The following is a 27,520-nucleotide window of genomic DNA, read 5'->3' on the forward strand; positions in this document are numbered from 1 at the left end:
ACCTGGAGATCCAGAGTCACATGCTCCATGGACTGAGCCAGCCAGGTGCCCCCAGTAGGCCTTCTAAGGCTGCCTCGGGCCACGAAGCTTGGGAAAGGGAGGCCAGACGAGGGAGGAGGGAGGTGGAAGGTGGGGCAGGACCGGGGCACCAGAAAGACTGGCCCACCTTTTCTGCACACCTGCCAGTCTGACTATCCTCTGACATTTTTGCGTCAAATGCAGCAGGACAGAATTCTTCAGAACTTTACAGTTTGCAAAGGGCTTTCACTGCCCTCCACTTATCAGGTCCTTTGATGTAGGCATCATGAAGCCAACTTGACCAAAGAAACACCAGTTGGGAGGTCCCATTCAGGAGGCCGAGCCCCAGTGCGATCCCAGGGCTGCTCGTCCCTGACGAAGCTCAGGGGCGCAGCCGCCAGCGGCCCAACGCCCAGCTCTGTGACCTGCATCAGATCCCCCGACCTCTCTGGGCCTGGAATCAGAGTCATGTCATCCCTAGGGTGTTACACCTCCAGCACACCATCCAGAAGGTCACAGGCATTCGTGAAGAGTCATTTCCTCACCGACTGGGGTGACAGGGCACTGTAAGGGGTCCGTGCCTTTCCTCCTTTTCCTCCTCTGGCCAGGCCCCAGGAACCTGGGGAGGCAGCGGCCTTCTGCTTTCCCATCCTGCCCCAGCCCTCACCCTATAGCCACACACCCCCTTGCTGAGCCTTTCTTTGCTCCTGGGGGGTGTGCAGTGCATTCACGAGCAGGGCTCTGAGGCATGAGCAGCTCTGGGAAAGGGGGTGCTAAATATGGCCACCACAGCCCTGTTGCATTTGTCACGCTCAGTTCTGGCCTTAATAGGCTGCCGGGCAGGTCTGCCAACGGTGGCAAGAGAAAGCTGAAGTCTACACTTGTCTAATTGGTTGGGGAAGGAAGATGAAGTGAGTGAATGGGACGCCGCCCCAGCACCTTCACCCACCTCCCACAAGGTACCCCTGGGTCTCGCTGGAATCCTCCGGGGGCCTCGGGAGACGTCACAGGGCTGCTGAACCTTCTGGGGCCCTGGGGAGGTGAGGCACCTGGGCCTCAGTGTGGAAGGAGGCCAAGTGTAACCCCAAACGGCATCAGCCAAGTCTGGGAACCTCAGTCAGTCCCCAGGGCTAGGGGAAAAATGGCAGTGCGGGGCATTCCAGATCAACACACTTCACTTTATTAAGCACCAATGGTGAGTCAGGCTCTGCACCGGGAACACGGAGATGAACAAGACACAGTCCCAGCCCTGGAAGGGCTTACAGTCTAGTAGGAGAGACCAACCAGCTTTTGGCTGATTACAATTCTGTGGATTAAAGTAAAACACAGTGGCGGGGGGTGGGGGGGGCAGCAGTCTATCCCAGAGCACCTGACCCAGCCTGGGGCTCCAGATGGTGCTTGAGCTGGGAGTTATGCAGCTACAGAAAAACAAAAGGTATCCTAGGTGAGGGAACAGCAGAGCGGAGGCCCAGAGGCAAGAAACAGCCTCGTGCGTGTGTGTGGACTGCTAAGAGTTCAGGGCGAGGAGGACACAGAGTGGGAGGCAGACTGGTGGCAGGTGGGGAGCAGGTATGGGGAATGCTGGAGAAATGCCAAGGTGGCACAGTGGGTCATCCCACAAGAGGCCCCGCCAGCGCATTACCAACAAGGGAGTTCGCACTGCATTCCGGCTGAGGGCTTCAACCTGGGGGGGAGAATCCTGTCTGAAGGTGGCAGCCCTTGGTCCACAATTATTTCCCTGGTCCAGGACGCAGGTTTTGGTCATGATGGGGCATGTGTTTGGACAGGGTTCAAGCCCAGGGAATCTTCAGTTTTGAACACTGCCGATGGCCACAGAGACAGTGCTCCTTGCCTGCACCCCCAAGAAATTTACAGCAGTTTCCCACCATCGCTTGCACGCCCCATCGCGGACACCATGCTGTACGTGGGCCCAGAGGGAGGGGCCCCAGGGAAGGTGGGGAGAGTAGCTACTGACAGGGGCTTTCTCTGCCTCAGACAGGATGCATTCCAAAGAAGGGTCAGCCCAGTGCGGGGCTCAGCCCAGCTTCAGTGCGTGTGTTTGTGTGTGTCTGTGTGTGTGTGTGTGTGTGCGCTCACGGGCTTGGGAGGACACGGGATGCATCTGTTACCTGCTTCAGCCTCGGAGGACATGGAGGCCCGGGGCTTCCCGCGTCGGCAGTGCCAGCTAGGGCAAAGGCAGGAGGCAGCGGGTGAGCAGGTAGAGGAGGCCGGCAAGGCCTGCCAGACCCGTCAGGACCCCGAGCCTCAGGGGCAGGTACTCCAGGGAGCGCTCCAGCTCGGAGTGCAGGAGGATGACCTGGCGTTTGGTGATGCTCCACTCCCCCGAGTTGTCGAGGACGTGGCGGGCCATGCGGGCCTTGTCCTTCAGGGGCAGCTGGGCCTCGATCCGGGCCTCTGCATCCTGCCGGTTCAGGTGGTTCCGCTGCATCAGCCGCGCCAGCTGTGTGTCCCGATCACTGAGGACGGGGCGGGAGTGCTGCTCAGTACCGCAGGCCCCAGCCTCCCTCCCACGGGCAAGTCACGGGTGTGGGGGGGCAGCCCCTTCCCTCAAATCTCTTTCAGGGCCGCGGCCAGGGAGGGGGGCGACTCCCACCTCAACCCACGCTTTGTGAGGACCCTCGTAGCTCGATGGGCTCCGAAAGTCCCTCAGCATCAACAGGAAGGGCTGCGGCTGCTCGTCGCCATCTGGGGTCTCTCTGGCTTGCCACTAGGCCCGCGGTTTCCCAGTGACAAGATGGGAAGATCTGGTCATCTGGCATCAGCTACATCCTGAGTCCCTGGATGGGTGACCTTTACTGGAAGGCTTGTGCCTGCAAGCCAGTCACTTCCTGTAGTTCCCCTGGGGCTTGGGCCTGCTGCATCCAAAACAGCTTCCCGAACCACCACAGAGACCCCCTCTCCTTGCCTTCCCACCCCCAGCTTGGACACTGAGAGCCAATACAGCGGCCGCTGGGCTTGATGCCACTGACACAGCAGGACGGGCCAGCCGCAAGGTGCCTCCCCTTGGAGCAAGGACTGGAGCGCTGGAGCTGGTCCTTGGGACAGGATGATGCATCACAGGCTAAGCTAAACACCACCCAGTCTCCCGACTGCAAAGGGAATTCAGACTAGGCCTTTCGCCCACTCTGATGTTACCACCTAAGTCCTTCCCCAGGAAACTTCCTGTCTTGCCTTTGGCTACACAGGACCTGCTAGGCTGTCCTCTGGAAGGGGGTCATCTCTAACCTCTCTCTAGTTCAGTGGCTACCTGAGCCCCTCAGAGGGAGTAAGAGGGAGCGGGCTCTGCCCTCTGGGGGCTGTCTGCTTTGCCACTAGGCCCGAGCTCTCCTAGCTGTTAAGATGAGAGGATCTGATCACTACAGTTTGGTCTCCTTTTAGGTGTGGCCTAGACCAGAGACCCTCCCGGGATGTGAAGACACACATTCCAGGGACAGACACAACCTGAACACTAGTGAATTCCAGTGCCGTTCAGAACAGAATGCTCCAGAAGATCATTTCTGGGGGCGCCTGGGTGGCACAGCGGTTAAGCGTCTGCCTTTGGCTCAGGGCGTGATCCCGGCGTTATGGGATCGAGCCCCACGTCAGGCTCCTCTGCTGTGCCTGCTTCTTCCTCTCCCACTCCCCCTGCTTGTGTTCCCTCTCTGCTGGCTGTCTCTATCTCTGTAGAATAAATAAATAAATAAATAAAATCTTTAAAAAAAAAAAAAAAAAGAAGATCATTTCTGGCTGGCCGATCAGAGAAGACTTTGTCGAAGGATGGTGTCTATATCGGCCTCGAAAAGTAACTCAGACTTCTGGTTTCCTTTGTTACAGGAACAGCGTCCTGTCGAGGTCATGGGGCCAATCCCTTCCTGGCTAAAAACAAGGACTGAATCTTAGGGTCGCTGTGAATCTGGGGCTGGGGAAATCTGGGTGAACGGGGGTGGCTTAGAGCCACCTGTGAGGGCATAGCCTTCAGAAGGTGTGGCCTAGACAAGAGGGCTTCCTGGAACATGAAGTCTGAGCTCCCTGACAGCCCTTTCTGGGGTTCAGAGAGAGGCCCCTATGGTTAGTTCAGGGACTGATGCTATTTGTGGGAAGAGGATTTTTATCCAAATACTTGGCAACTGGCAAATTTCTCAAAAATGTGAATAATCCCGTTTTGGTATAATCACACTTTGGTAAATGCCCTCTATTATTTCAAACGCACCGGGGATAGTCTGATAGTTACAGGAATCCAAGAGGGGAGCTTTCGTTTTGTACAGTGTAGATCCCTTTTATGAAAAGCAAATAATCACCCATTCCCATGTCTCTGGCTTCTCTCTCGAGCGTGAAAGTGAGGCGTGAACAGCACCCGGGATTCTGGCAAAGCCTCCCCTGGCTGGTGAGCAGGACTGGAGGAGTTCCTGCAGAAGAGGCCTCGTCTATGGACCCAGCGTACCTGCCAGGAGCCACAGTGCTCTCTGCTCATAGTGAACAGACCAAGCCAGAGGGAGAGCGCAGCAAGGCAGGGCAGGCGTGGGGTCATCTGTGACTACAAATATAACCAGTGTTCTCACCTCTGCTGGAAGACTCCCCCCATCCCCCACCTTTTTGGATCCCTTGGTGCACAGTTCCAATTGCATTAAGACTCCAAGGCAAAGTCTTCATGGCATGTGCTTGGCCTCTGCTGATAAGCCTTTCACAGGGAACAGAGAAGCCAGAGAGGCTGCAGGTTTCCACGGGAGACACGGGCTGGGGTGGGGTGGGGGGAGCTATGAGGATGCCAGAGTCCCTTCATGAGGCTCAGCGGATTCCGACCGGGCTTTCCATGGCAGCCCTCGCTGAGCAGCCGCGGGGGCCGGCAGGGTGAAGCTCGGGGCACCAGCACGCCAGGTCCCACCTCCGCTCATGCTAGAAGCCTCCCACGCACCAGTCTCCGGAGAGCCACCCTGTGCCCAAAATACCCACAGAGCCAAGTGCCCACCTCTGTGTCTGCTGCACTTGTGGGTGGCATCCAGGAAGTTTCCGGGAGGCAGAGACACCCTGCAGCCTCATCTACTCTCTCGCCCCCTGGGACTGTGACTCATTTTCTCTGACAGTTTGATCTGGCTCTGTTTGCCAAACCTGGATTCTGGTTTGTGTTGTGTCCTGAGGGATTCGGAGAACACAGCTCTCTCCTTAGCTGGACTCTGACAGTTCCCTCCGGGCAACTGTCCATTCATCGGTGCTGCCAAGGGGGGACCCTGGACACCCCCTCGAGAAACTTCCCCCCTCAAGTTTCCCTTCTGTAATTCACAAGTATCAGCTCCTGCCCCAAACGCTTCATGCTAAAAGCTAAATTGAGTGAAGTAATAAACGTGGGAGCTGTCTGGAAAGGTGGGAAGTGCTAGAAGAGGGAAAAGGGATCCAGAGATTAACAACCGGGGAGCTCGGGGCATCTGGGCTGAAGTGCCCCCAATAGCCAGCAGGGGGAGCCCCTCCCAAGCAACTAGAGAAGCCTGGGGGCCTTCACTTCCCACACAGACTTGGGGGCATATCTGGGTCAGGCACAGAAGTCCTTCCTGTAGGTTCTGGACACAGCCGCCCAAACCCCCAGTGCCTCCCAGTCGCCCCGCGGGGTAAGGGCAAAGCAACGTGGGCCATTTCGCAGGTACATGCTTTACTCCAGGGCCCACCTTCCCAGCCTCGGCCAGGCCCGGCCAGGACACACACTCACCAGTACACCACCACCGTGTGCTTCATGTACTTGAGCAGGTTCTTGGTCTCAAACAGCAGGGGGATGTCCAGAATCACATAGCGGTATCCTGGGGGAGAAGCCGGGAAGCCCACAGTTCAATTCTGCAAGCCAGCACTAAGGACTGTGTCAGGTGAGAGCTCCCTAGCGGAGGGGGAGACCCTACAAGGATAGGCATAACCTGAACGCTAGCCAGTTCCAGTGCCATTCTGCAGACAGTCGTTCCTACCTAAGATGATTGGGGAAGACCTTGCAGAAGGGAGGGCATCTGTACTGGCCTTGAAATGCAGGCGGGGCTTCTGAGACTTGAACATGAATGGAGGTGAGGGCCCCCAGGAGCCGCAAGGTTCTACTGCCCCGGCCGTGGAGGCCTTGCACAATGGGAGGCGAAGCTGGTGAGGTGAGCAGGGCAGGTGCCAAGGGCTGGGTTCGCCTTGATCTTGAACCTAAAGGGCTGTTATTTATGAGCAAGGAAATGACACAGAGTTGGAGGAGGCTGGGAGTTTCCAGGAGGAACTGGGCCCTTTCTGCCCTCCTTCACCCATCTTTGCTCAAAAAACCCCCCCAAAATGAAAACAAAAGTGTGGCTCCCCGCTGAAGAAGAGTCCTGCATGGTGATCTCCGCCAGCTCTTCCCGAGAGACTCCTATGGGGGCGGGGCAGTAGCCCCAGAGAGAGGTGGCTTCTCCGCTTGGAGGCAGGCCTCCAGCCAAGGACTGCAGGGACGCCAGGGAGGTGGTGGGTGGTTATGACTAAGGAAACATAAGTCACTCCAGTGCGGTAAAAGGCACTGGCTGGCCCTCCCAGTACAGGCCAAGGCCAGTCAAGGGCGGTACCCTCACCCACGGTGAGAGGGCGTGGTCCTGGGCTGCCCACCCCCAAACACTACGGGCTATAAGTTCTCTTTGGGCCAGTGTCCCCTGTGTATGTGCAAAAAGCTGGCAGAGATCCAGGAGCCGTGACGGAAAGGGATGGGCACTGCCTCTGCTCAGAGATGCCTGCCTGGCTTGGCTGGTGTCCCACCGCAAACACTTCCAACCACAGAGCCAGACGCACACACAGGGAACAGGGCGCATGACCCAAGCCACTGGGGTGGCTGTTCCCCAGCATCTGCTGCTCGGGAAGCCCAAGAAAAACCTTCAGTTGAACGAGGGGGTTAGGAGAATGGGCTCTGATGACAGGCCTGGATTTGCAGCCCCCCCACTTTCCCACCATGTGACTTTGGGCCCCTGAACAAACCTCATCCGTGAGTGAAGGCTACCTCCCTCCCAGGAGGACGGTAAGGATCCAATGAGCGAAGGTTCGTAAACCACTCTGCGCCTCACCCAGACACTCCCAAGCGCCCCATAAATGATGGTTATTATTACTACCGCTCCCTGGAAAGGGGGGGTGCCCACAATTCCAGTTCCCCCGCTCTCCTCCCAGATCAGAACAGAAGCCAAGACCAGACCCTCTCTGGGCCTCTTATCTCCCTTTCCTGCTCTGGCCCCACCCGTCCCTGTCCCCTCACTGTCCTTTCTCCTCGGCCCCTCTGGGGAGCTCGTGGCCAGCTCTTCGGTTCAGCGGCAAAGGGCTATTCAGCTGTCACATCCCTCCTGGTTGATAAGCTCTGCAAACTATCCTGACTCTATTAAGACATCCGTCTGCCTACACAGAGACCTCCCCAACAGCTGGTGATCTTATCTGACGTTTGATTATACCAACTTTGACAGTTGCATTTGTTATACTCATCAGGGAAAAACTGGGACTGTGGAAGCCACAGCTGTCGTCCCCATTTTTCACCTTATCGAGCTGAAAAGAGCTTTCTGGCTTTTATTTAAGTGGTGGTGGTTGGGGAGAGGGGAGGCTGGGTGGATGACACAGCAGGAGAACTTTGGAGCGGGTGACATTATCCGCTGCTTAATTTCAGAAGGGGAGAGCTGCCGCCGCCACCTCAAAGCCCTGCAGATGTATTCGCAACTGGCCGGGGAGCGAACGCGAAAGGGCAGGACTGAAAGGCAGAAGGCTTCGCTCCTGGGTGGGGGCCAGGAGGGGTCCTCGCACAGACACGAGAGGGAGGACAAAGGCAGAAAGAGTCCAGAGACTCTCCTTGAGGGAGGAGTGGGGGGGAGGTCTGCAGTAAGGTCCTGAGCCACAGGGCAAGCCGGTCCAGCAGGCACAATGCCTGGAGCCCCCTCCCGCCCCGGCCAGAGCAGGGGAAAGGGGATGGGGGTGGGGGTGTCAACACCGTGGATGTCTGTCAAGTCCTCTCTTTCCTTCTGAAGGGAGGTGCAGGCCAGAGGAAGATGGGGTAGGGAGAGGTTCCCCACTCCTCATGAGAACTTGATGCATGAGAGGATAAAATAAGGCCAGGATCACAGTGCAAAAGCCATGAGAAAACCTAGAAGGCTCCCCCATACCCTCCAGGAACAAAGTCTCAGCATCGTGACTGATGATGGTGAGACAGGCGGCCAGGCTTCCATTCTGCCGCCCAGGCTAGCGGCCACCTATGCCAGAGGCTGGCGGGCAGATCTGCAGGGGCCCCGGGCCGGCCCCTGCCCTCTGCTCCTCCACTGGCAGCGACTGACCCCATCCTGCACCTGATCAGGTCACTCCGGCCCAAAACCGTCCTAGGAGCAGGGCTGGCACCAGGGCTGTAGCTTGGGAGAGGCTTCCAACCTCCAGGAAAGGTTCTTGCCAACTGAGCACGGACCCCGGTTTTCACTGTCCCTTCTTTCAGTCCCGGCGCACGCCAGGCTAACTCTCTCCACCGAGGCCTAGCCCTGAAGGACTATCCTCCCTGTGGGAGCACCTCCCCCCCGCCCTGGCGCTGTACCTGGCCATTCTGGGCCCTCCCCAATGTCCAGTCTGCAAGCTTACTTTCCCAGGCAGCCCGACCAGCACCTAAGCTGACTCTGACCACGGGCTATACCATGTGCTGATGGACAGTCACTGATGTGGACTCAGTCCCCCGAATAGCTTCTCGACGTTGGCATTGTTAGCCTTACTATGCAGAGGGAAGGCTGGCTCATTTGACAAAGGCATGCAGCTAGACGCTATGAGGCCAGGACTGAAACTCAGGTCTCCAGGCTCCATTCTTTGTCGGCTGTTGTTACTCCCAACCCTGCTAGAAAAATCAACTTACTTCCTGGGGATCGTGGCTCAAAAGCCTCAAGTGTCTCTTCTCACTCCATTGTCAACCTCTTTAAATGCTAAGGGACATGTGGACCTTTCCTCTGGGGCTGCCACGGGGCTCTGTGTCGGGGGTGCACAAGAACAGTGTGAACTGGACAGCCAGGACAGCCAGCTCCCCTTCTCCTTGGCCAACCTTTGAGCAAAGGAAGAGGGCCCCGGCCCTGGAAGAAGAGGGCTCTGCCCCACCCTTGTCCCAGGCCCCGGGTCTTACCTCGGAGGAAATATTTGAAGGTCTCCTTCATCATTTCCTTGCGGATCTCGGGGTGGGTGATGGTGTTGAGCAGATGCCGCCGGTCGGGCTGGTTAAAGATCAGGTCCCCCAGGACCTTGCGGTTGATGTCACCATTCTCCAGCAAGACCTCGGTGCCAAAGGCCTCCACGATGCGCCGGTGGGCGGGGTATCCTGGCTGGACAACTGTGGCAGGAGGAGGGGCTGGGTCACTCTCTAGAGCCTCCAGCCCAGCCAGAGGCCCCCAAATGACTAGAGGCAAAATGAGGGGGGAACCCACGGGTGCCTCCTTCAGTTGGAGCAAAAACCAAATGAGATGAGGCAAAGCAGTTGAGGAAGAGAGCAGAGCACATGGAACCCCTCCAGTGGGTCACAGGGTAAGGGGAAGGAGAGGGACAAGGAAAGGGAAGGGGCGGGGAGCAGGCAATCAGACCAGGGCTGACAGGAAAGCCTTCCCTCCTCTGAGGCCTTGAAAGGACTTAGGAAAAGGTGAGACATGATGGCAGAAAGGGGTACAGGGGAGCTGCTGCACACAGATCCACCAGCTGCCCCTCCCAACTCACCATGGCGGGCGATGACGTCAACATCAATCACCGCACAGCCCAGCTGCTGGAACACCTGGATCACCGAGCTCTTGCCCGAGGCGATGCCCCCTGTGAGGCCCACCAGGAACATCTTCCCAGGGAAGGAGGCCAGCGAGAATGCCGAACCAGGAGCCGGGGAATCACTGGAGTAGGGCACGCTTGGCTGGTTGGGATGGCCCACTCCAGGAATGTCAGAAGGACCGGACCTGCCTGGGGACGACAGCAGGAGGCCTGATGAGTGTCCCTGAAGACCGGGGGTGGGGGTGGGGGGGTGGCACAAAGGAACAGAAGGGAGATGCAGTCTGCCCGGGCAGAGTGGAGCTCTGAGCTTGGGAAACTCTCCATCCTAAGATAGAAAAACTCTTTCAGGACGGGCTTCCAGCAGTCTTTAGAAAACATTCATAAACAAGGCAAACCAACAGCGTATAAATTTAGCAATCAGAACGCTGAGTAAGCAGAACAAGGTCAGGTGCTGTCAAGCAGAATACTTTCTGGAGGCAGCAGTACCCTGTTGCAGGCAAATTTCGCGTAGGAAGGGGACACCTGTCCCTCTGTGGTGAACCCAAGGCACTTGCCAGGTGCCCACAGAGCGCCCCTTCTGGCCTTCCTTTATAGTCTGGGATGCTGGCTCATGGGGAGGAATGTCCTGCCTGCCCAACCCCTCCAGCACCAGCACTGACTGGACGGCTAGTCTAGACCGAGAAGAATCCTCCCTCCTCAACCAGAAGTGGTCCAGATGCAGAGCTCAGAGGAAGTGGTGGCTCAGGGGCCAGGAGGCCTGAGGTTTAGAGGAGTGCGGATCTTGCCGGGGAGGACTCTGCAGTGGGGAGCACACTGCGGGAAGGATGACAGGCTGCGGGAGGGAACTCTGAGCTTGGCGTGGGGGGGGGGCAGCTCTCAGACCGGCATAGCAGCGCAGCAGAGGTTAGGAGCCGGGGCCTCTTCAGACCCAGTTTCTCCACGTATGATGCTGTGTGGCCCTGGGCAAGTCGCCTGTCTCTCGGAACCTCAGTGTTCTCATCCATAAAATGGGGGTGACGGAACCTATCTCCTAAGGCTGTTTGCAGACCGAATGAGAAAATGCATCTATCTGAAGCCCTCAGGACACTGCCATTTCACGGAGAATGTCCAGGGGAAGAAGTGAGGACGGAGACGTGGGGTGGAAGGTGGGCGCCGAAGCCACACCACAAGGCACGGAGACTAAAACAGACATTCGTGAAGTAACGTCCCCTTCTTACTGCCTCAGACTATCTCACAAAAGACTTGTTTAAAGTCACGTTGCATTTTCTGTAGTAACCGGGGTTACCATGTCTGGGACTTGGCTCCCAAATGGAAGGCCAGGTCTCTCCCATCCCTCCCTCAGCATCAAATCACTTCTCTAGGACCTTGAAATCTGTCACGGGACTTTTTTTTTTTTTGTAAACGGCAGAGTTACTGTCCTAATTACACTTTGCTTGAGCTTATGCCAAAATGAATTTGCCTCCCCTGAGGACACACCAAGTGACAGGGGGAGGCAGCTGCTCGGATGTGGGGGGGTGGGGGGGACCAACCCAGAAGGTTAAATCTGCCCAGGTTTGTTCTCCCAGGGCAGCCAGGGGAGGAAAGAGGAGAATACCCACCAGAGTCATCATCCACATGGAGAGACCTAACTCAATTATTAGACAATTTGCGAAGCACTTCTCCTCAACCTCTGTGAGCCTGGGGTCGTCCCCAGGTGGTCTTCCTCCAGTTGACACAGAGAGGACTTAAGGATAAGGTTTAGTTGTCAAAAAAAAAATAATTTTTTTTTGTTCACTCAGCTGAAGCTTTGAAATGGAAAATCCAGCAACAGCACTGTAACCCCAGCTCTGTCCTGTTGTCCCTAAAGCCATGAGCTTGCCTCTCCTCTGCAGACCAATCTGGAAGAATGGGAGTGGAGCCTGAGAAGAGGCGGTGGCGGATGGAAGGGGCAAGGGCCAATTCTCTAACAGGGCCCTGGCCCCTCACTGTGGAAAGCAAGCCACTGTCACCTGGGCACCCAACTTCGCCAGACTTGGCTAAAGGGGCCTAGCAGAGCAGGTGACCTCAGCTCCTGCCCGGACCCCTCCCCTGACACACTGAGTCAGAATCTCTGGCGGTGGAGCAGCTCTGCTGTGTCACAGGCTTGGAATCGACTCTAACTTTTCATTTCCAGTGAGGAGATTAAGGACCGCAGAGAGGAAGGGACTTACCCAGGGCCACAGCCATTAGTGGAGCCTGAAATGAATTCAGGGCTCCCACCTGAGTCTGGACTCCTGCCTTAACATACTCAGGAAATGAAAAATTAATTTATCTTTAAAAGAAAATAAGGACGGTGAATATGGCTCTAGACAAATCCATTCAGAGCCAAAGAGAAATGACTTCTAGATGGTCATATGGGTATCTTCCCTCTGCACAACAGGGGGTGAGGTCTTATGGACAGCAACCAGAGCCCAGATGTCAATTCCAGGCTCAGCTCGGCCCCAGACTCGCGGGGTAGCTTAATGAGTATCTTCCCTTCTCCATGCTTTGGGCGACCATCTGTGGAAACAGACCAACAGCTGCTTGGCCTCTGTCAGGAAGGCCAAGGGGATGGAGGAGCACATGCCCTGGGAGGCCGTGGGCCCCTGGCTGAAAGGGGCTGGACAGATAACAGCTGTTCCCGTCCAGCAAGCCGTGCATAACTCATCCCTCTGCTAACCGCGGACTGCGCTCCTCTGGGCCTTGCAGCTCTGCCTCGGGGACCTCTCTGGGAACCAAAGGAACACTCAGGTCTTGCCTCTCAGGGAAACTGAAGGGAGACACAGTCACAAATGAAACCAGCCAAGAACAGAGCAGCAACAGGTGAGCCAGAGTGATCACACGGGACTCACCCCGGGTCTGGGTGCGTGTGTGTGCATGTATGTGTGTGCGTGCATGTGCATGCGTGTGCGTGCATGTGTGTGTGCATGCATGCATGCGTGCCTGCGTGTGTGTGTGCATGTGCGGACCCACTCACAGGCATGCTCCTGGACCTGCCCAAGGGGGGAGCTGCAGCGAGCAAGAGCCCACGTCCCCTCAAGGCTTAGCGAGGAGGAAACAAAGGCTGAGGTTCCAACTGCCCCTAAGACTCACCCAGCCCTGTCTGGCAGCTCCTGCCCAGGGAGACCCATGCAGTAGTGACCACCTCTGGTAGCCTGTGCTGTGGACCCTGCTCCTGCTCCAAAGTCCTCTGTAATCTGCTCGCTTCACCTCATTCCACCGCCATTTACACGCAGGCAGTGGGAGCCTCACAGCAACTCCCAAACCGGGCCCTGATCTGAATCCCCCACGGAACTGCAGAAAAGGTACAGAAACCCAGGCTCCACCCTCCTGTCCCAGCCAGCGGGGCACCAGAACCGCTGCTAAAGTGGAAGGTTAGGGGCACCTGCGTGGCTCAGTCAGCTAAGTGTCTGCCTTCGGCTCAGGTTGTGATCCCAGGGTCCTGGGATCGAGGCCCACATCGGGCTCCCCACTCGGTGGGGAGCCTGGTTCTCCCTCTCTCTCTGCCTGCTGCTCCCCCTCCTTGTGCGCTGTCAAATAAATAAAACCTTTTAAAAAAATAATAAAAATAAAATGGAAGGTTATAGACTGTAAGTCAAGAAGCCTGGGTCCCAGTCTCTCTGCATTCTGCTATAAAACTATGGGACCGGGGCAGCCTTCCACCAGCCTGGCCCAGGGCGGTAAGTGCTCCATAAATGACAAAAACCTGATCCCGCAAATGCCTGCCCCTGTCTGACCCTCAGTCTCAACACCTGCGAGCCTGGGGCTGATGCTAACTGGGGCTCTCTTCCTCCCTTTTGTGGTGCAGCACTTCCCAGAGCTGTCAGGAGATGTTCGCCTGGGGGACCAATGAATGACGAGACCGCTGGTGGCCCGGGAATCCTCCTCCTCAATACCAAAAGCTGTTCCCAGAGCCGGCTTGGCTGGCGGAGGAAGGACGAGTCCCATGGTAACAGAGAAGGCGAATGCCCAGCACAAGAGAAATGGAAGCTATTCTGGGAAAGGATCCCAGGCCTGGCTTCATCAGCCAAGGCGGGCCTCCAGTCCCAAGGGGGCCACCTCCAAATCCTTTCTTCTCCCTCACTCTCCCTGTCAGGGGAAAGACAGCAGGGTGTAAAGAAAAGGGTCGGGACTTGAGTCACAGAGGTGGGGTCTGCAGTCTGTGAAGTGAGGGGCGAATGCCACTGTGCTCTGTAAATGGGGGGTCCCTCTCGTTGAGCTTCCCCAAACCACCTTTCATTGTTTACCTCATGGGCACCAACAGCCCAGAGACTGCTCAAGGAACATTCAAGGAAGAATAGTTTTGGGGCGCCTGCCTGAATAGGTCAGTGGAGCGTGTGCGACTCTTGGTCTTGGGGTAATGAGTTTGAGCCCCACGCGGGGTGTAGAGATTACTTAAAAATAAAATCTTAAAAAAAAATGTCTCTCTTGGAATCTTCTCTGGTGGTGTTTCTAAGGAAAAAATGAGAGAGGCTGCTCCATGGGTCTCCAGACACAAAACCCCGCTACCACCTTGCTGTCTGTCCTAGTTCTGACCCCACTAGGCCTACCCTAAAAACCTAAGTCCCATCCCCTGCACCCAGACCTGTCCAGTGGCTTCTTGACTCCACCCTCCACCCCCTACCTGGATTCTCCCAAAATGGCCAGGGTCATGGCTTCAAGTGGACTTCTGATCATGTCACTCCCCTCCTTAAAACCTTCACTGCCTTCTTCCCTCTTCTCCTATCCTCCTGGCTTCTCACCTTCTCACAGAAGCCTCTGGGCCCCATGTAACCTACCCACTTTCGACACCTCTGCCTCCCCCCACCCCCAGTCAAGGAACCTGGGCCATGCCTTGCATGCCTGCTTTCTGTCCCTGAATATTCAGGCTCTTTCCCACCTCAGAGCTTCCATGTACTATGCTGTTCCCCCTGCCACCACACTCACTTCCTGGCTAACTCCCCTAGGTTTATTCTGCATTCATTCCTTTAGCCAATCAGGCACCAGACACTGCTCAAGAGTGCCAGCCCTCTCCAAGCAAAGCCCACACTGTACTGTGGGAGGCGGGGGGTGGGGCAAGGGTATAAATAATAAACTCAAAATATGTATGGTGATGTCATGGGGGAGCATATCAAGAGCAATGGGGCTCACTGTCTTTTTTTTTTTTTTTTTTTAAAGATTTTATTTATTTATTCGACAGAGATAGAGACAGCCAGCGAGAGGAGGGAACACAAGCAGGGGGAGTGGGAGAGGAAGAAACAGGCTCATAGCAGAGGAGCCTGATGTGGGTCGATCCCACAACGCCGGGATCACGCCCTGAGCCGAAGGCAGACGCTTAACCGCTGTGCCACCCAGGCGCCCCTCACTGTCTTTTTTTTTAAGATTTTATTTATTAGAGAGGGAGAGAGAGGATGTGCACGAGTGGGGGAAGGGGCAGTGGGAAAGGCAGAGAATTTGAAGCAGACACCACGCTGAGCGCAGAGCCCAACGCAGGGCTTGATCTCATGACCCCGAGATCATGACCTGAGCTGAAACCAAGAGTCAGACGCTTAACCGACGGAGCCACCCAGGCGCCCCAGCGGTCGTCGTCTTAAATCAGGACCAGGGAGGTCTAAGCAGGGACCTGAAAGCAGCAAGAGGGAACATCATAGCTCCACTCAGAGCAGCCTCATCCAACCCCCACCTCAAATCAGGCCCTGACCTCTCTCTGCACCATTCTTCTCCTTCCCTGTACCCGTCGTGTTTGTGTGACTGCTTCCAATGTGTTAAATAGAATAAGCTCCACGAGATCATCACGAGCCATGTCGTTTGCAACCCTTTGTCTCTGGCATCTAGCACAGTGCCCAATGTCCACCCGTCATGTACCAGGTGAGTGATACTGGTCAAGTTACTTAACCTTTCGTTGATTGGGTTTCTTCATCTGTGAAATGGAGCTAATGGCACCTACCCCGAGTCGCTGTGAAGAGAAGAGATCATACATACAAAGTGTTTCATTCTAAGTGCCCGGCACACTTCTGCCAAGCACTCACCAAGGCTCCCTGTTAGTTAGGAGAAGGTGTTTGAAAGCTCTTTATAGAATGAACAGCTGAAGGGGTCCATGCCCAGGGAGGGGGAGAGAAAATACCTGGGGCCACATTCTCCTGTCAGTGGCAAGGGGGAGGCTGGAACCAACCTCCCAGCCTGCTCCCTTTTCCATGAGAACATGCTGCCTGAGGATAGTATATCCCTCCTGGGGGGGGGAAGGAAACAAACAAAACACCCCATGGGTTAAAGAGAATAAGAAACTGATACCTGAATGGACACTCTTTCTTTCCTCCCTTGGGAGAGCTCAGGACTTAACTTGGAACCACGTTCTGTTGCTCTGCATTTCTTAATCAGCAGCCCCAACCTGCCTGTGCCGGGGTGCGGGTGGGGGCAGGTCCTGGCTCCCTCATTAGCCTGCAGCTCTCTTTCCTCCTCTTCCTGCAGTCTCCCGGGATTTCATACTGGGCATGCCTGACCTGCGAGACGCTTCTTCGAACAGCTTTCCAAAGGGGATGTATCCATTTTGCTCCAATGATCAATATAATCATTCATGAAAACGAGTCATTCCCTGCCTTGGGACCCAATTATTTTCTCGTGGAACCAGTGGTTGCAAAAATATATTGTTTTCCAGTTAACTAGTAAGTGCTATTTTTATCTACGGTTTCCCCACTCCTAATCTTTCATTATTGGGGAGAGGCTACTGTTTAAACCTCAGTGCAAGTTCTCGTCTGCTAGGCCTATTAAGTCACTACCTCCTCCAAGCTGCCAATTACCTGGAGGGAGCCACAAGAGAGGGTGTTGGCGGTAAGTCCCTCTCCCTTCTCCCGGCCAACACCAAGGGAAGGGGAGGGAACAGGTCACTCTTCCAGAGCACTCTCCAAGCACAAACCATCAGTCCAGGGAGCCTTTATGGGTGGGCAGGGAGGTTGTTTGCGTTGGACTACTAAGCTGGTGCTTATGCAGAAGAAGGATCACAGCGAAAGCCAACTCTCAGGGGCTTCAGAGTCACAGGGGCCTCAGCTGGGATCTCAGCTCTGTGCCCTAACTAGCTGTGTGGCCTTGGACAACTTCAGCATTGTGGGCTTATTTCCTTGCATATAAAATGTGATTAATAATGATGACTTGTGGGTTTTGTCAGGATTGAATGAGGTGACATATGTCATGGTCACCCCATCTTCCCCAACTCAGTGTGTGACACATCACAGTCACTGCAATCTACTCCACTTCTCCAAAGGGCATCTTCACCCTCTCAGTTGCTCAGGCCAAAAACTTTGGTGTCCTGGCTCCTGGCTCACAATCTTCATTCCACCCACTAGCGCCCCCTGCTGGCTGTGCTCCCGGCTTCCTTCACACCCCAGGGAGACACTGCTGGGTCCTCCTACCACCGCCTTGCTCCTGGGGTACTGCAGTGGCCTCTGAGCGATTTCCTTGCTGCCACCTTTGCTCTCCAACCGTCTGCCCATGATACAGCAGCTAGTGTGAGCCTTTAAAAATGCAAGTCCAATCATTTCACCCCTCTGCTCAAAACCCTCTAATGGTTCCTCTAGAGCACGAGCCAAGTCCTTCCAGGGTCCTACAGGGGCTTCACGATGGACGCAGTCGTCTCTTTTCCCAGCACCTCCTACCACTCTCCCCCTTGACCTCAGCCCTCCAGACACACTGGTCGCCTTGCTGCTCCTTGACTATGTCGAGCATACTCCCACCTTGGGTCTGTGGATATATTGCTCCTTCCATATGGAAAGCTCTTCCCCCAGGGCACTGCACGGCTTATGCCCTCCTCTGCCCAACCATCACCCTACCAGAAACTGTCCTGAATATATAAAATAGCACCCTCACTTCACTCTCTCTAGTCTCCTCACTGTTCCACTCTTCTTCACAGCACTTACCCACTTACCACTGCCCAACGTATTACATATTCACGTGTTCATCTATTGTAATCTGCCTCACCCCAGAATCTGGGCACTACTGTACCCAAGGTGCTGAAAACAGGGCCTGACAAACAGAAGGGCCTCAAAAACATCTGTTGAACGAATACATAAAACACGGGAAAATGTCCAGCTCATAGGTAAGCAGGAACTCAACATTAGCTATTTTATTTTTATTATTTTAAATATTTTATTTATTTGAGAGAGAGTGTGCATGTGCAAATGAGCCGGGAGAGGGAGAAGCAGATTCCCCGCTGAGCACAGAGCCTAGAGCCTGATTCAGGGCTCAACATGGGGCTCGATCCCAGGACCCTGAGATCATGACCTGAGCAGAAGTCAGACACTTAACTGAACCACCCAGGGGCCCCTCAAGATTAACTATTTTAAAATAACAGCATAACTGCTTCAGAAAACCTACGAGAACCACAAAACCTTTTCCACATCACTCCCACCCCTACATTTCTGGGCTGACAATATCTTGGACTCACAGATGAGGAAACTGAGGCAGAGAGTGCCTAGGAAGGCAAGGTCTCCATTAGGGAGGACACTAGAATATAAGAGTAGCTGCACGGCCTGGCTAGCTCAGTCGGTTAAGTGGCCAGTGGTTTCGGCTGGGGTCATGGTCTCAGGGTCGTGGGATGGAGCCCTGTGTGTGTGTATGGGGGGGGGGGTGCGCTCACAGCTCAGTGCAGAGTCTACAGAGTCTGCTTGGGGTTCTTTCCCTCTTCCTCTCCCTCCCCCACTGTACCCCCACTCTCACCCACACTTGCGTGCTCTCTAAAATAAATACATAAAATCTTAAAAAAAAAAAAAAAAGAGTAGCCGCCCACCATTTGAGCACTGTCTATGTGCCAGGGACATCCCCCACCCCATCTGATCAGCACAATCACCCAGGGAAGTCAGTTCTTTGGTTTACGCCCATTCTAAAGGTGAAGAAATGGAAGCTAAAAGAAGTTAGACATTTGTGCGTGATAGTTCCAGGATGCCTGGGGCATGCTTGAAGATCTTCCAAGGGGCATAAAGGCACAGTGTAGGAGGAATACACTTCCCACTCCATGCCCACCGCCTCTACCAATGGGAACAGACCAGCTTTGGAACATGCCTGCATCCTCTCCCTTCCCAGGTCTCCCTTTACCCTCTCCCATCTCCCAGGTTTCAAAGAAAGGCACAACTACCCAGCCATGCCAAAATCTTACTAAGCTGCACTGTCCCTAGTGCAAAATTCCCCTGGCACCACAAAGGGGGACTTGGAAACATCAGTATTCATGCTGAGGCTGTGCCTGCCTACAGTGACCGGTAACAAAGGCTCCTGCTGAGTCAGGTGGTTTCCAAATCTTTGCCTTCAATAAAGTTCAAGGAGGACCTAGAAGCACTGTCTGCTGGCAGGTCATTAATAATTTATTTCAATGACACATCACTGTGATTTTTTTTTTTTTTGGCCCATAACACAGGACGTACAAAGAATTGAGTAGTATTACCACAACAAAATGCCTTCAAGTCCTACGTATCCATTTACATGAACCAACTTTTTCAGTGCCACAAATAGAAGTTCTGCTCATTCTGGCAAATATACACGGCACACACATGAACTTTAAAAAGTTCCACCTAGCTTATTAACAGAAGCATTTCAAATAAAACTTACGTTCGACAGCTGATCAAAATCAGGTGTCTTGATCAATTGTATATTTTACGATAAAAACTCAATCCAAGAGAAATTGTTTGATATTATGACCACAAGACAATTTTCAAAAATGTTTTAGTTTTAATTTTTTTGTTTGTTGCAGAGAAGTAGGATGACAAACCAAAGGCTTACAAGCATAAAATGTATCATATTAGAAAAAAAATCTGGGGAGGATATTAGGCAGAAATAGAAGTTGAAGGAAGAAAAACGGCAATGTAAAATTTCAAAGGTTAAACTGGTTTGTATATATTTTTTCAAAGGATAAGGGAAATCAAATCACTATAGTATTGAGATTCCATTGCAGATTTACATGCCTGATATAACAGTTTCATTTTTAAAGTGTCTAATATTTACAATTAACCAGAAATCATATCCTTTGCAAATGTCAGAGAAAATTTTTAGCGATCTAAAAACATGCCAGTGGGTACGTTTTCAAAACAAACCAAAGTTCACTGCTTGCCTGCCTTCAGTTACCAGGCCTAATCTTTTCTCCTAAGGCAAGGCACCAAGAAAGGATCTGAACCCTTTAAACATATTACTCAGGAGGACGAATTCAGACCTTGCACAAGACAGAAGAGGATCCGGTGGGAATTTATGGCCCTGCAAAGAGAAAACCACCCCAACCGGCCTGTCTACTTTCTATTCATCAGTCTCTTGCATTGCCCAAGACCTAGGTTGGCACCCCACCAAATTAATCTGATTTATTCTGGTAAAATCAGCCATCACCCTCCCCCCAACCAAAGCCCCCCTCCCCCCCGAAAACCTATATTCAAAGGCTTCCATTCCCTCATCTTTAAAATTAGGACTTAATGTCAAGGTTCATTCGGGTGCTAATTTTCCCATAACTAAGGGAGAAATAAAACTTCATAAGCAAACTCAACGACAGAGGTGCCAATATCTCCATTTGGGAACCTGGGGAGGGACGAAAAGTTGGTGACCAGGCCGTCCTCTTTACGATGAGTGGGAATCTCACGCTGCCACCCAGGCCTGGCGGGGGGCGGGTCTTCCCTAAAATTTGATAACCAGTTCAGCCTTCTGGGAAGAAGGAAAGTGGAGGTGAGGCCTTGTCTGAAAGATGGAGATGACCACTCATCAAAACAGCAGTACCCAGCGAAGCACTTTTAATCTACCCTAGGAGATAAGTATCAAACGCATTTTCACAAAACTGGAAAGGGCAGACGCTGGATTCAAAAATAAAACAGATCTGACCACAAAGTTCTGAAGCATAGTGGCTTTGGACTGAACCTGCGTTTGAAACCACGATTTCTGCCACAAATCTAGCCGTAAACCTTTCTCCATTTCCACAGCTGTAACACAGGGAAAATAACACCTTGCTTAGTAAGGTTGCTGTCAAGGCAACGAGCCGTGGATGTCGACGCGTCTGACCCAGCGGCTGCTACATAGTATGTGCTCAACAAATTGTAGCCGAGGTTTGAAAAAACAAGGCGCGCACTGCCCGGCCCACCGCGCTGCACGACCGGTGCGCCTCGGGCGGGTTCTCAGCGCCCAGAGCCAGGCCCGGCGCCGGGACGCGGGGCCTCGAGGGCGGACACAGGCCCCTGGGACAGAGCAGCCCCGGGACGCCACCCCCTCCGGCCCGCCCCCACTCGCCCGGGTTCGGCCGTTCTCCCCCGGCCCGCGCGGCGCGCTACGTACCCGAGGCCTCTGACCCGGCCCGGGCCGCCGCCGCTCGCCCAATCTCAGCGGCGCTTACTGGGTGGCTTCCGGCGGGCAGGCGGGGCCTCGGGGGTGCGCGCACGTGGACCGGACGTCCGGCCGGCGGAAAGGGCGGGCGGGGAAGGTGCGCCGTGGCCGCGCGCTGGGCTTGGTGGGCGCCGCGGGGTTAGTGCCCCTTCGGATCCTAAGCCTTCCCACGCCGAGGGAAAAACAACATCAACAACAACCCGGAAAGCCCTAGCTTCAAATTCAGGCCTTGGCCATGTCTAGTTGTGCAGCTCCTGGCAGTCGCTACGGCAGGTAACTGAGCGCCTTCAACCCGCCAGGTCCTAAGAGCACTCTGTAGGCATTAGCTCATTGAATTTTCACAGGTGGAGATTGTCACCGTCCCCATTTCACACAAGAGGAAACTGATTTTCAGAGGTTAATCCGTTTGCTCTCTTAGAGTGTCAGTTGGCTGTAGAGCTCATTCTGTCCCTGCAAGCCCAGCAAGTCACTCAGCCTCTCACCCCGTCTCCGCTATTAAAGTGGGGAGAATCGCTACCACGCTGTTTGTTGAAAGCATTAGGAATACATAAAAACCATCTAATGGTACCTTACAAGTAGTAGGTGGCCCTTAATTACGCTGCTTCCTTTCCCTCTCCCTAAACTGCACCTCTGCTTTCTGCTTTCTTTATGGTAGGAATCTTGTCTGTCTTCACCGCGAATATCCCCAGTGCCTAGAACAGTGCCCAGCACAGTAGGGATCCCATACATTGAAGAACGAAGTAATGCAACATCTTTCTCTGACCCGAAACCTTTCTCCTTAATGTCAACGGCACCGGCTGCCCTCCCCCGATAAATAGACTGGCATCTCATGATCAAAGGGCCTATTTCATCCAAACACCAGTCCAGTGTTTGAATCTCCTCTACATCATCTCTGGGCTCTGATCTTGGCCACGCCCAGTGTCAGGGAACTGTTTTTGAGAGCTTCATGCTGTCCAACTTTGAAGTCCAGTCCTGATTGAAAGTTTTGTAATACAATATCTCCCCTAGTTCTAATCTGTGGCAATGTGCAGAACAATTCTAATTCCTATTCCATAAGGCCAGATCTAATGGCCCTGTTTCCTTCTTGCATCAAACAATTTACAGATAACCTAGCTTTGTGGTTCTCAACCTTTTCCCTACTCCTGACCTATTAGAGGGATACACAACTCCCATCAGTAACCCTGGCTGCCATGGCAATGACAGGGATAGGAATATACCTTCCCCTCTCTCAAATTATCAAGCTCTTCTTGGGGCATATTGTTAGGAAACCCCTGCAGATGATCCCGCTTTTCCCAGATGTTGCCTTACAGTATTGTGAGCATTGGTGTACAGGCTGGGGCCTTGTCTTTTAAGTAGGCATCCTTGTGATCCAATGGGCCAACGGCAGCTGCGACTCTGCATCTCTGCTGGGATGATCCCAGAGGAGAGGCTGAAGGATGCTGCAGGGCCTTCAACCCAGGTATATCTTTGGAACTGAAGCTCTACCTTGGCAGTTTGGAGGTGATGCCATCAAGGATTTTTTTCAGCTCAAACACATACGCTTTTTTATTTAGGATATCAATAATAAACTGGCTCTAGCTGCTTACACGCTCTCACTTCATCCTGACAATGACCTGCATCTCAGTCACCTCTCTGTCCTTGGCATTAAGCACAATACATGGAATATGGTGCTGCTTTAAGTTGTTTGATGAACAGCCCTCTGAGTGCAAGAGAGATGACTCCTTTGACTCCTGGGTCTTTGACTCTTGGTTCTTAAAATTAAACTTACTTTCCATATGTTTATTTTAAATAAATATTAATATGCAATTAAATTTATACCGTACCTTACAAATACCATTAATATTTATCCTTTATTAAACGGCTTAAAAAAAAAAAAAAAAACAACCTCCCATAGGTTGTCACCAGCTGGAAGACAATGTCCAAACTTCTTAGCCTGAAACTTAAGGCCTTCTGTGACCTGGCCGCGATCACCCCTCTAGACATATGTCTCACCATATGTCTCACCATATGTTCTCCCTTGGGAAAGGCCAAGAAGGAAAGTGATTTAGTTACTGCACCAGACTTTATGTTAAAACACCAGGTTCAAGTCTGAATTCATGCTAAGTAGCAGTGAAACTTTGGACTAATCATTGAACTTCTTGTTTTCTCATTGTAAAAGGGGAGTAACACCTGCCCTGCTCATTGCACAGCATCAAACGAGACAGTTGATGGTGGGGATCAAAGGAACAACGTGCTAGCACATTTTGTGAGCAATAAATGCTCTACAAACACAATGGGTTACCATACTGTGTGTTCCTGCCTCTGCCCTTTCCCTCTAATGTTTCCACACCTGAAGCCTTTAACCCTTCTCACTATTCATTCATATATTAGGTAATCCAACAAATATTAATTGAGGACCCACTCTGTATCCTTTGCTGGCTCAAAGGATACAGAGGTGAGGAAAATCCAAAGTATTCTCTGCCTTCCTGGAACACAGGGTCTTGTGGGAGAAAATGGTTGCAAACTGTATAACCACACAAACAAAAAAAGAAAAACTGCAGCTGTGATTCCAGCTCAGGGGTGGGTCCACACTGCCCCCAGAAATTATAATGGAGGATCCGGCACTTAAGTTGCCTCCAAGGCCAAGTTCAAAGTCTGTTTTCTTCAGGAAGCCCTTTCTAACAATGCTGCCCCAAAGATCTGCACCCCCTGCCCCACCCCAAACTTCAGTTAACTTATCTCTCTAGCTCATTTAATCATACCCAGTCAGGCCGTGTTATTTTTTTCAAATTACTGCTGGTTTTCCCAACTTCACTGTAAGTGCCTTCTGAGCAGCAAATGGCTGGCACGCTCTTAAATCCCACAGATTTAAGCCACAGAAGGCTGGACCCAGTGAATTCAGACCCATGTGTCAGGGGCTGTCATAGGAAGGAAGGGGACCGTTCGTGAAAGTGAGCTCCAGGGGAGACAGGAAGCTGCCAAAGACCATCTCCCTGTCCCTTATTCACAACTGGGCACACTAGCCCTGTTCTTCAGAGGAGAAAAACTCTCTTCCTTAGGATAGCCAGGCTACTGCCTAGTATGATCTTTCAACAACAAAAATTTCATCATCTCTCTCCCCAGCTAAAACTCTTTCAGCAGCTTCCAAGAGTCTTCAGGATAAAGCCCAGCCCCCTCAGCATGGCATCCACATCCCTTCCTGGTCCGACTGCTGACTGCCTCTCCAGTCTCAACCTCCAAAATGCTCATGTAATTCTTGCTGCAGGACCTCAACAGCACCCCACTCTCAGGCAGCGGGACTCCCTCCACCCCCCGCCCCATCTGTCTGGTTCCCCTTTGAAAACTCAGCTTAGCCATCTTTTTGTCCAGAAACTCTTTCCCGAGGCCAAGGGTGCCTCCAGGCTCCTGCTACATCCAGGGTTCCCACTCTCTCACACACTGTACCATAACGGTGAGTCTATGTAGCTACCAACTTGGGGAGTGAAGCCAGGATGGGGACGATTGTGTTGTTCTATCCCTCACTCTCTAGTTCCTGCCACAGAGCCTGGCAGGTGGTGAGTGCTCCAAGGTGTTGAATAAGCCACAACCTGGCTCATGCTTTCCTAGGTCCATTAGAAGAAATGGATCTCTGATATGTTGGGGGTACAGCAAGGGCCTTGATCTGTGATGGACATTGTGAGAAAGTTTTTCTTTGATAATCACAGGGAATGCTGACTTCCTGGGAAGGGAAATAATAATTTCTTAGGTATTGACCATGTCAGACACTTTACTAAGTGTTTTGCCTGCATTGTCTCATTTTCTAAGTGAGGACATTGAGGCTCAGAGAGGATAAGTGACTTGCCTAAGGTCACTCATTAGGCAGAGGCAGAACCAGGATTTAGAACCCAGGGGGTTAGACTCTGAATCATGTTCTTAATCACCATATTCTGTCTCCAGTAACAACTGTGAAGGGATAACAGAGGTATCCACAGTAGACGTAAACTCCAGAATCCGCGGTTTCACAGGCACAATCCTCAGTCACCCCTTGGGCTCTGCTGTACCTGCCTTTGTAGAATGCTTCTGCCAGAACGGGGAGGATAGAAAGAGTCAGCAGAGCTAGATGGGAGAATACTGCTATTTTCATATGATGAGGCACTCAGGAAGCTGGGAATGTCTACCGCAGAAAAAAGAATAGGGAACCAGATATCAATTGAAGAATATGTAACAATTATGTAGAGGGACACAGGATTATATGCTTCCATGTGACTCCATAAGGCAGACCTTGGCCAACTTTCCACCAATGAGAACTGTCTGAAAGTGGAAGGCTCTCTGTTATGGGGGGGGGTGGGGAGGAACAAATATGAGGACTCTTGGAATCCCAAGAAACTATCCACAGACCCAATTTAGGAAACTACACTGTACTGCTTTTGGTGATCCTTCTGTCCCAATGTGACAATAGACTCGAAAGTAAACTTACATTCCAAAATCACATGCGGCAATATTCAATTTTCAGTAGTCATTTTTAAAAAGTATCACCTATACTCAATTTCTTTTTAAAAACATAACATTTAAATTTTATTACAGAGAAATAACAGATTCTACAAAAATCTAAGTGAGCATTCTCACTTGAAAGACCCTAAGAGAGCAGGGAATAAGTACCTTTCAGGTGCCTTTGAAGTCTGAAATTCTCAGAGGTGCTGGATTCCAGAACTTTGGACTGGTACTTGCATTCTGAGCTTGGACATGACAGTCACATTGCCTGTCTACCTCCCAGAAAGGCTCTCCACTGAGCAAAAACTGCTCAGTTTGCAGGAAAATACAAGGCAGTGTCTCTCTTAAGCTTTGAACCACAAGAATGGCAGGGTCCACAGTCGACCCTATAATCACTCTGCCCTGGTCATGTTTCATTAGCTTTTGTTTAACCTCTGCATATCTGTGAGAAAAGAAAATACAAGGTTGGGAATTAGAAAACCAGATGTGGGTTCTGGTTTTGCTACTAAGTATCATTGTGTTGTGTATATGTGTGTGTGTGTGTGTGTTTTTGCAAGCTCAATTTTCTTCCAGTCCCCTTTACTACCTACTTTACAAGGTTACATGGGCTACAAGTGAAACACTTAGAATTAAATCCAACTAACACATGTAAGGCTTTATTTGTATTATCTCTGACGTCTTCCTCTGGCCTGCAGCTGCACAGAAGACATCATATTGACAGCAGTCTTGGTCCTGGAGAGATGTTGTGGGTGACAGCACTCAGTCTGAGTGGGTGTCCTTCCCTTCTAAAGTCAGATATAAATGACTGGGGATTATCTGCTGTTTTGGATCGTATTTACTTCTGCACTTGCCACTGAGACAAATGAAGAATTGACAATATTTAGCTCTCTTTTGTTTTGTTTCCCTGAGTCAGATGGAAAGTGTTTCTTCCCACTTTCTCCCTCTTTCCATGCTGAGTTTCCGAATGGCAAAGATCATCCCTTTTTTTGGGCATGGAACTCTCTGACCATAAGAACATGTCATTCCCGTACAACCCACAATCCAGCCTGAATGAGAACTCTCTAGAAATGGGAACCATGTCTTTGGGCGTTGGCCTCAAGACTCAGGTGCAATTACTCAAACACAGGGGTGAAGACCCAAGGGACTGAAGCATTCAGTCAATGCTAAAACCAGATAAAGATGTCACCATTATTTTCAAATAACTGATTTCCTTGGGTAGATGAAGCAGACAATGGGACTTCTGTAGTGACAAAGAATGCAGAGGGCCGAAAGGCGGACAGATGCAAATTTGTGCACCGATTCTGCCACTTACTTGCTTTGTGACTGCGCGATTTACCACCCAATCTGGGCCACATTTCTTCGTCTGTGCTGAAGGGGAATAATAATACAACGCATCTTCTCGGCTTGTTGAGAGGAGTAAATGAGATATACGAAAAGTCTTACCCCAGACTCTGGCATATGAGTGCTCATTAAAAAGAGGATGTGGAGAATCCTAGGGACACTGTGCGAGCTTCGTGGAGACTAGTACCTGGAGGCCAAGAAGCGGCAAAGCCCGACCAAGCAGTTAGGTCTCCTGGCTCAGGATCGGTACTCCGCACACCACAATCCACCGCCTCTCAAGAGACCTCGAATTCCCGACGACCAGGGGCCGCCTGGAGTCCCGAGTGAGGAAAGGCGACCAGGAGCCAACCTGGCTTCTTACAGCAAAGGCTCTCCAAGAAGGCCGGATGCATTCGAGCTGCGGGTGGGTAGCTCGGGCCTCATTACTTACCCGGTAATGGTAACGGTCCTTAACTGCAACCAATAACGGCTCACCTATGGCCCAGGCACTGGCAAGGGCAGGCTGAGGTCAAACCTTGGATTTTGGCGCCTCATCCCGAAACCCTAGGCAAGCATCGAACTACAATTCCCAGCATGCCACGCGGCCGCCGGGTCGCCGAGCGTCGGCCCCGCCAACCTTGGGGCCCTTCTTTCCTCAAAAGGCGGTTAAACGCCCGGGACTTCCGGGTAGTGCTGGCCC

At 52.6% G+C, this 27,520-nt stretch overlaps 1 protein-coding gene across 2 annotated transcripts; it reads right to left on the bottom strand.

Moving 5' to 3' along the window:
- Window positions 1-1,175: 1,175 nt before the first annotated feature.
- Window positions 1,176-27,465, bottom strand: DCAKD (dephospho-CoA kinase domain containing). Of its 2 annotated transcripts, none has more exons than XM_002919770.4 (5): window positions 27,272-27,465; window positions 9,700-9,930; window positions 9,119-9,322; window positions 5,717-5,804; window positions 1,176-2,495 (listed from the first exon to the last, which is right to left on the bottom strand). In XM_002919770.4, exons 2-5 carry the CDS (start codon window positions 9,809-9,811, stop codon window positions 2,204-2,206), a joined length of 696 nt encoding a protein of 231 aa, XP_002919816.1. In that variant the 5' UTR covers window positions 9,812-9,930; window positions 27,272-27,465; the 3' UTR covers window positions 1,176-2,203. The 2 variants fall into 2 exon arrangements, with proteins under 2 accessions (XP_002919816.1, XP_034497625.1); XM_034641734.1 differs by lacking the exon at window positions 27,272-27,465 and adding an exon at window positions 21,004-21,112.
- Between the last annotated feature and the right edge of the window lie 55 nt (window positions 27,466-27,520).

The sequence above is a fragment of the Ailuropoda melanoleuca genome, chromosome 13, assembly GCF_002007445.2.
Source record: "Ailuropoda melanoleuca isolate Jingjing chromosome 13, ASM200744v2, whole genome shotgun sequence".
Classification (NCBI taxonomy): domain Eukaryota; kingdom Metazoa; phylum Chordata; class Mammalia; order Carnivora; family Ursidae; genus Ailuropoda; species Ailuropoda melanoleuca.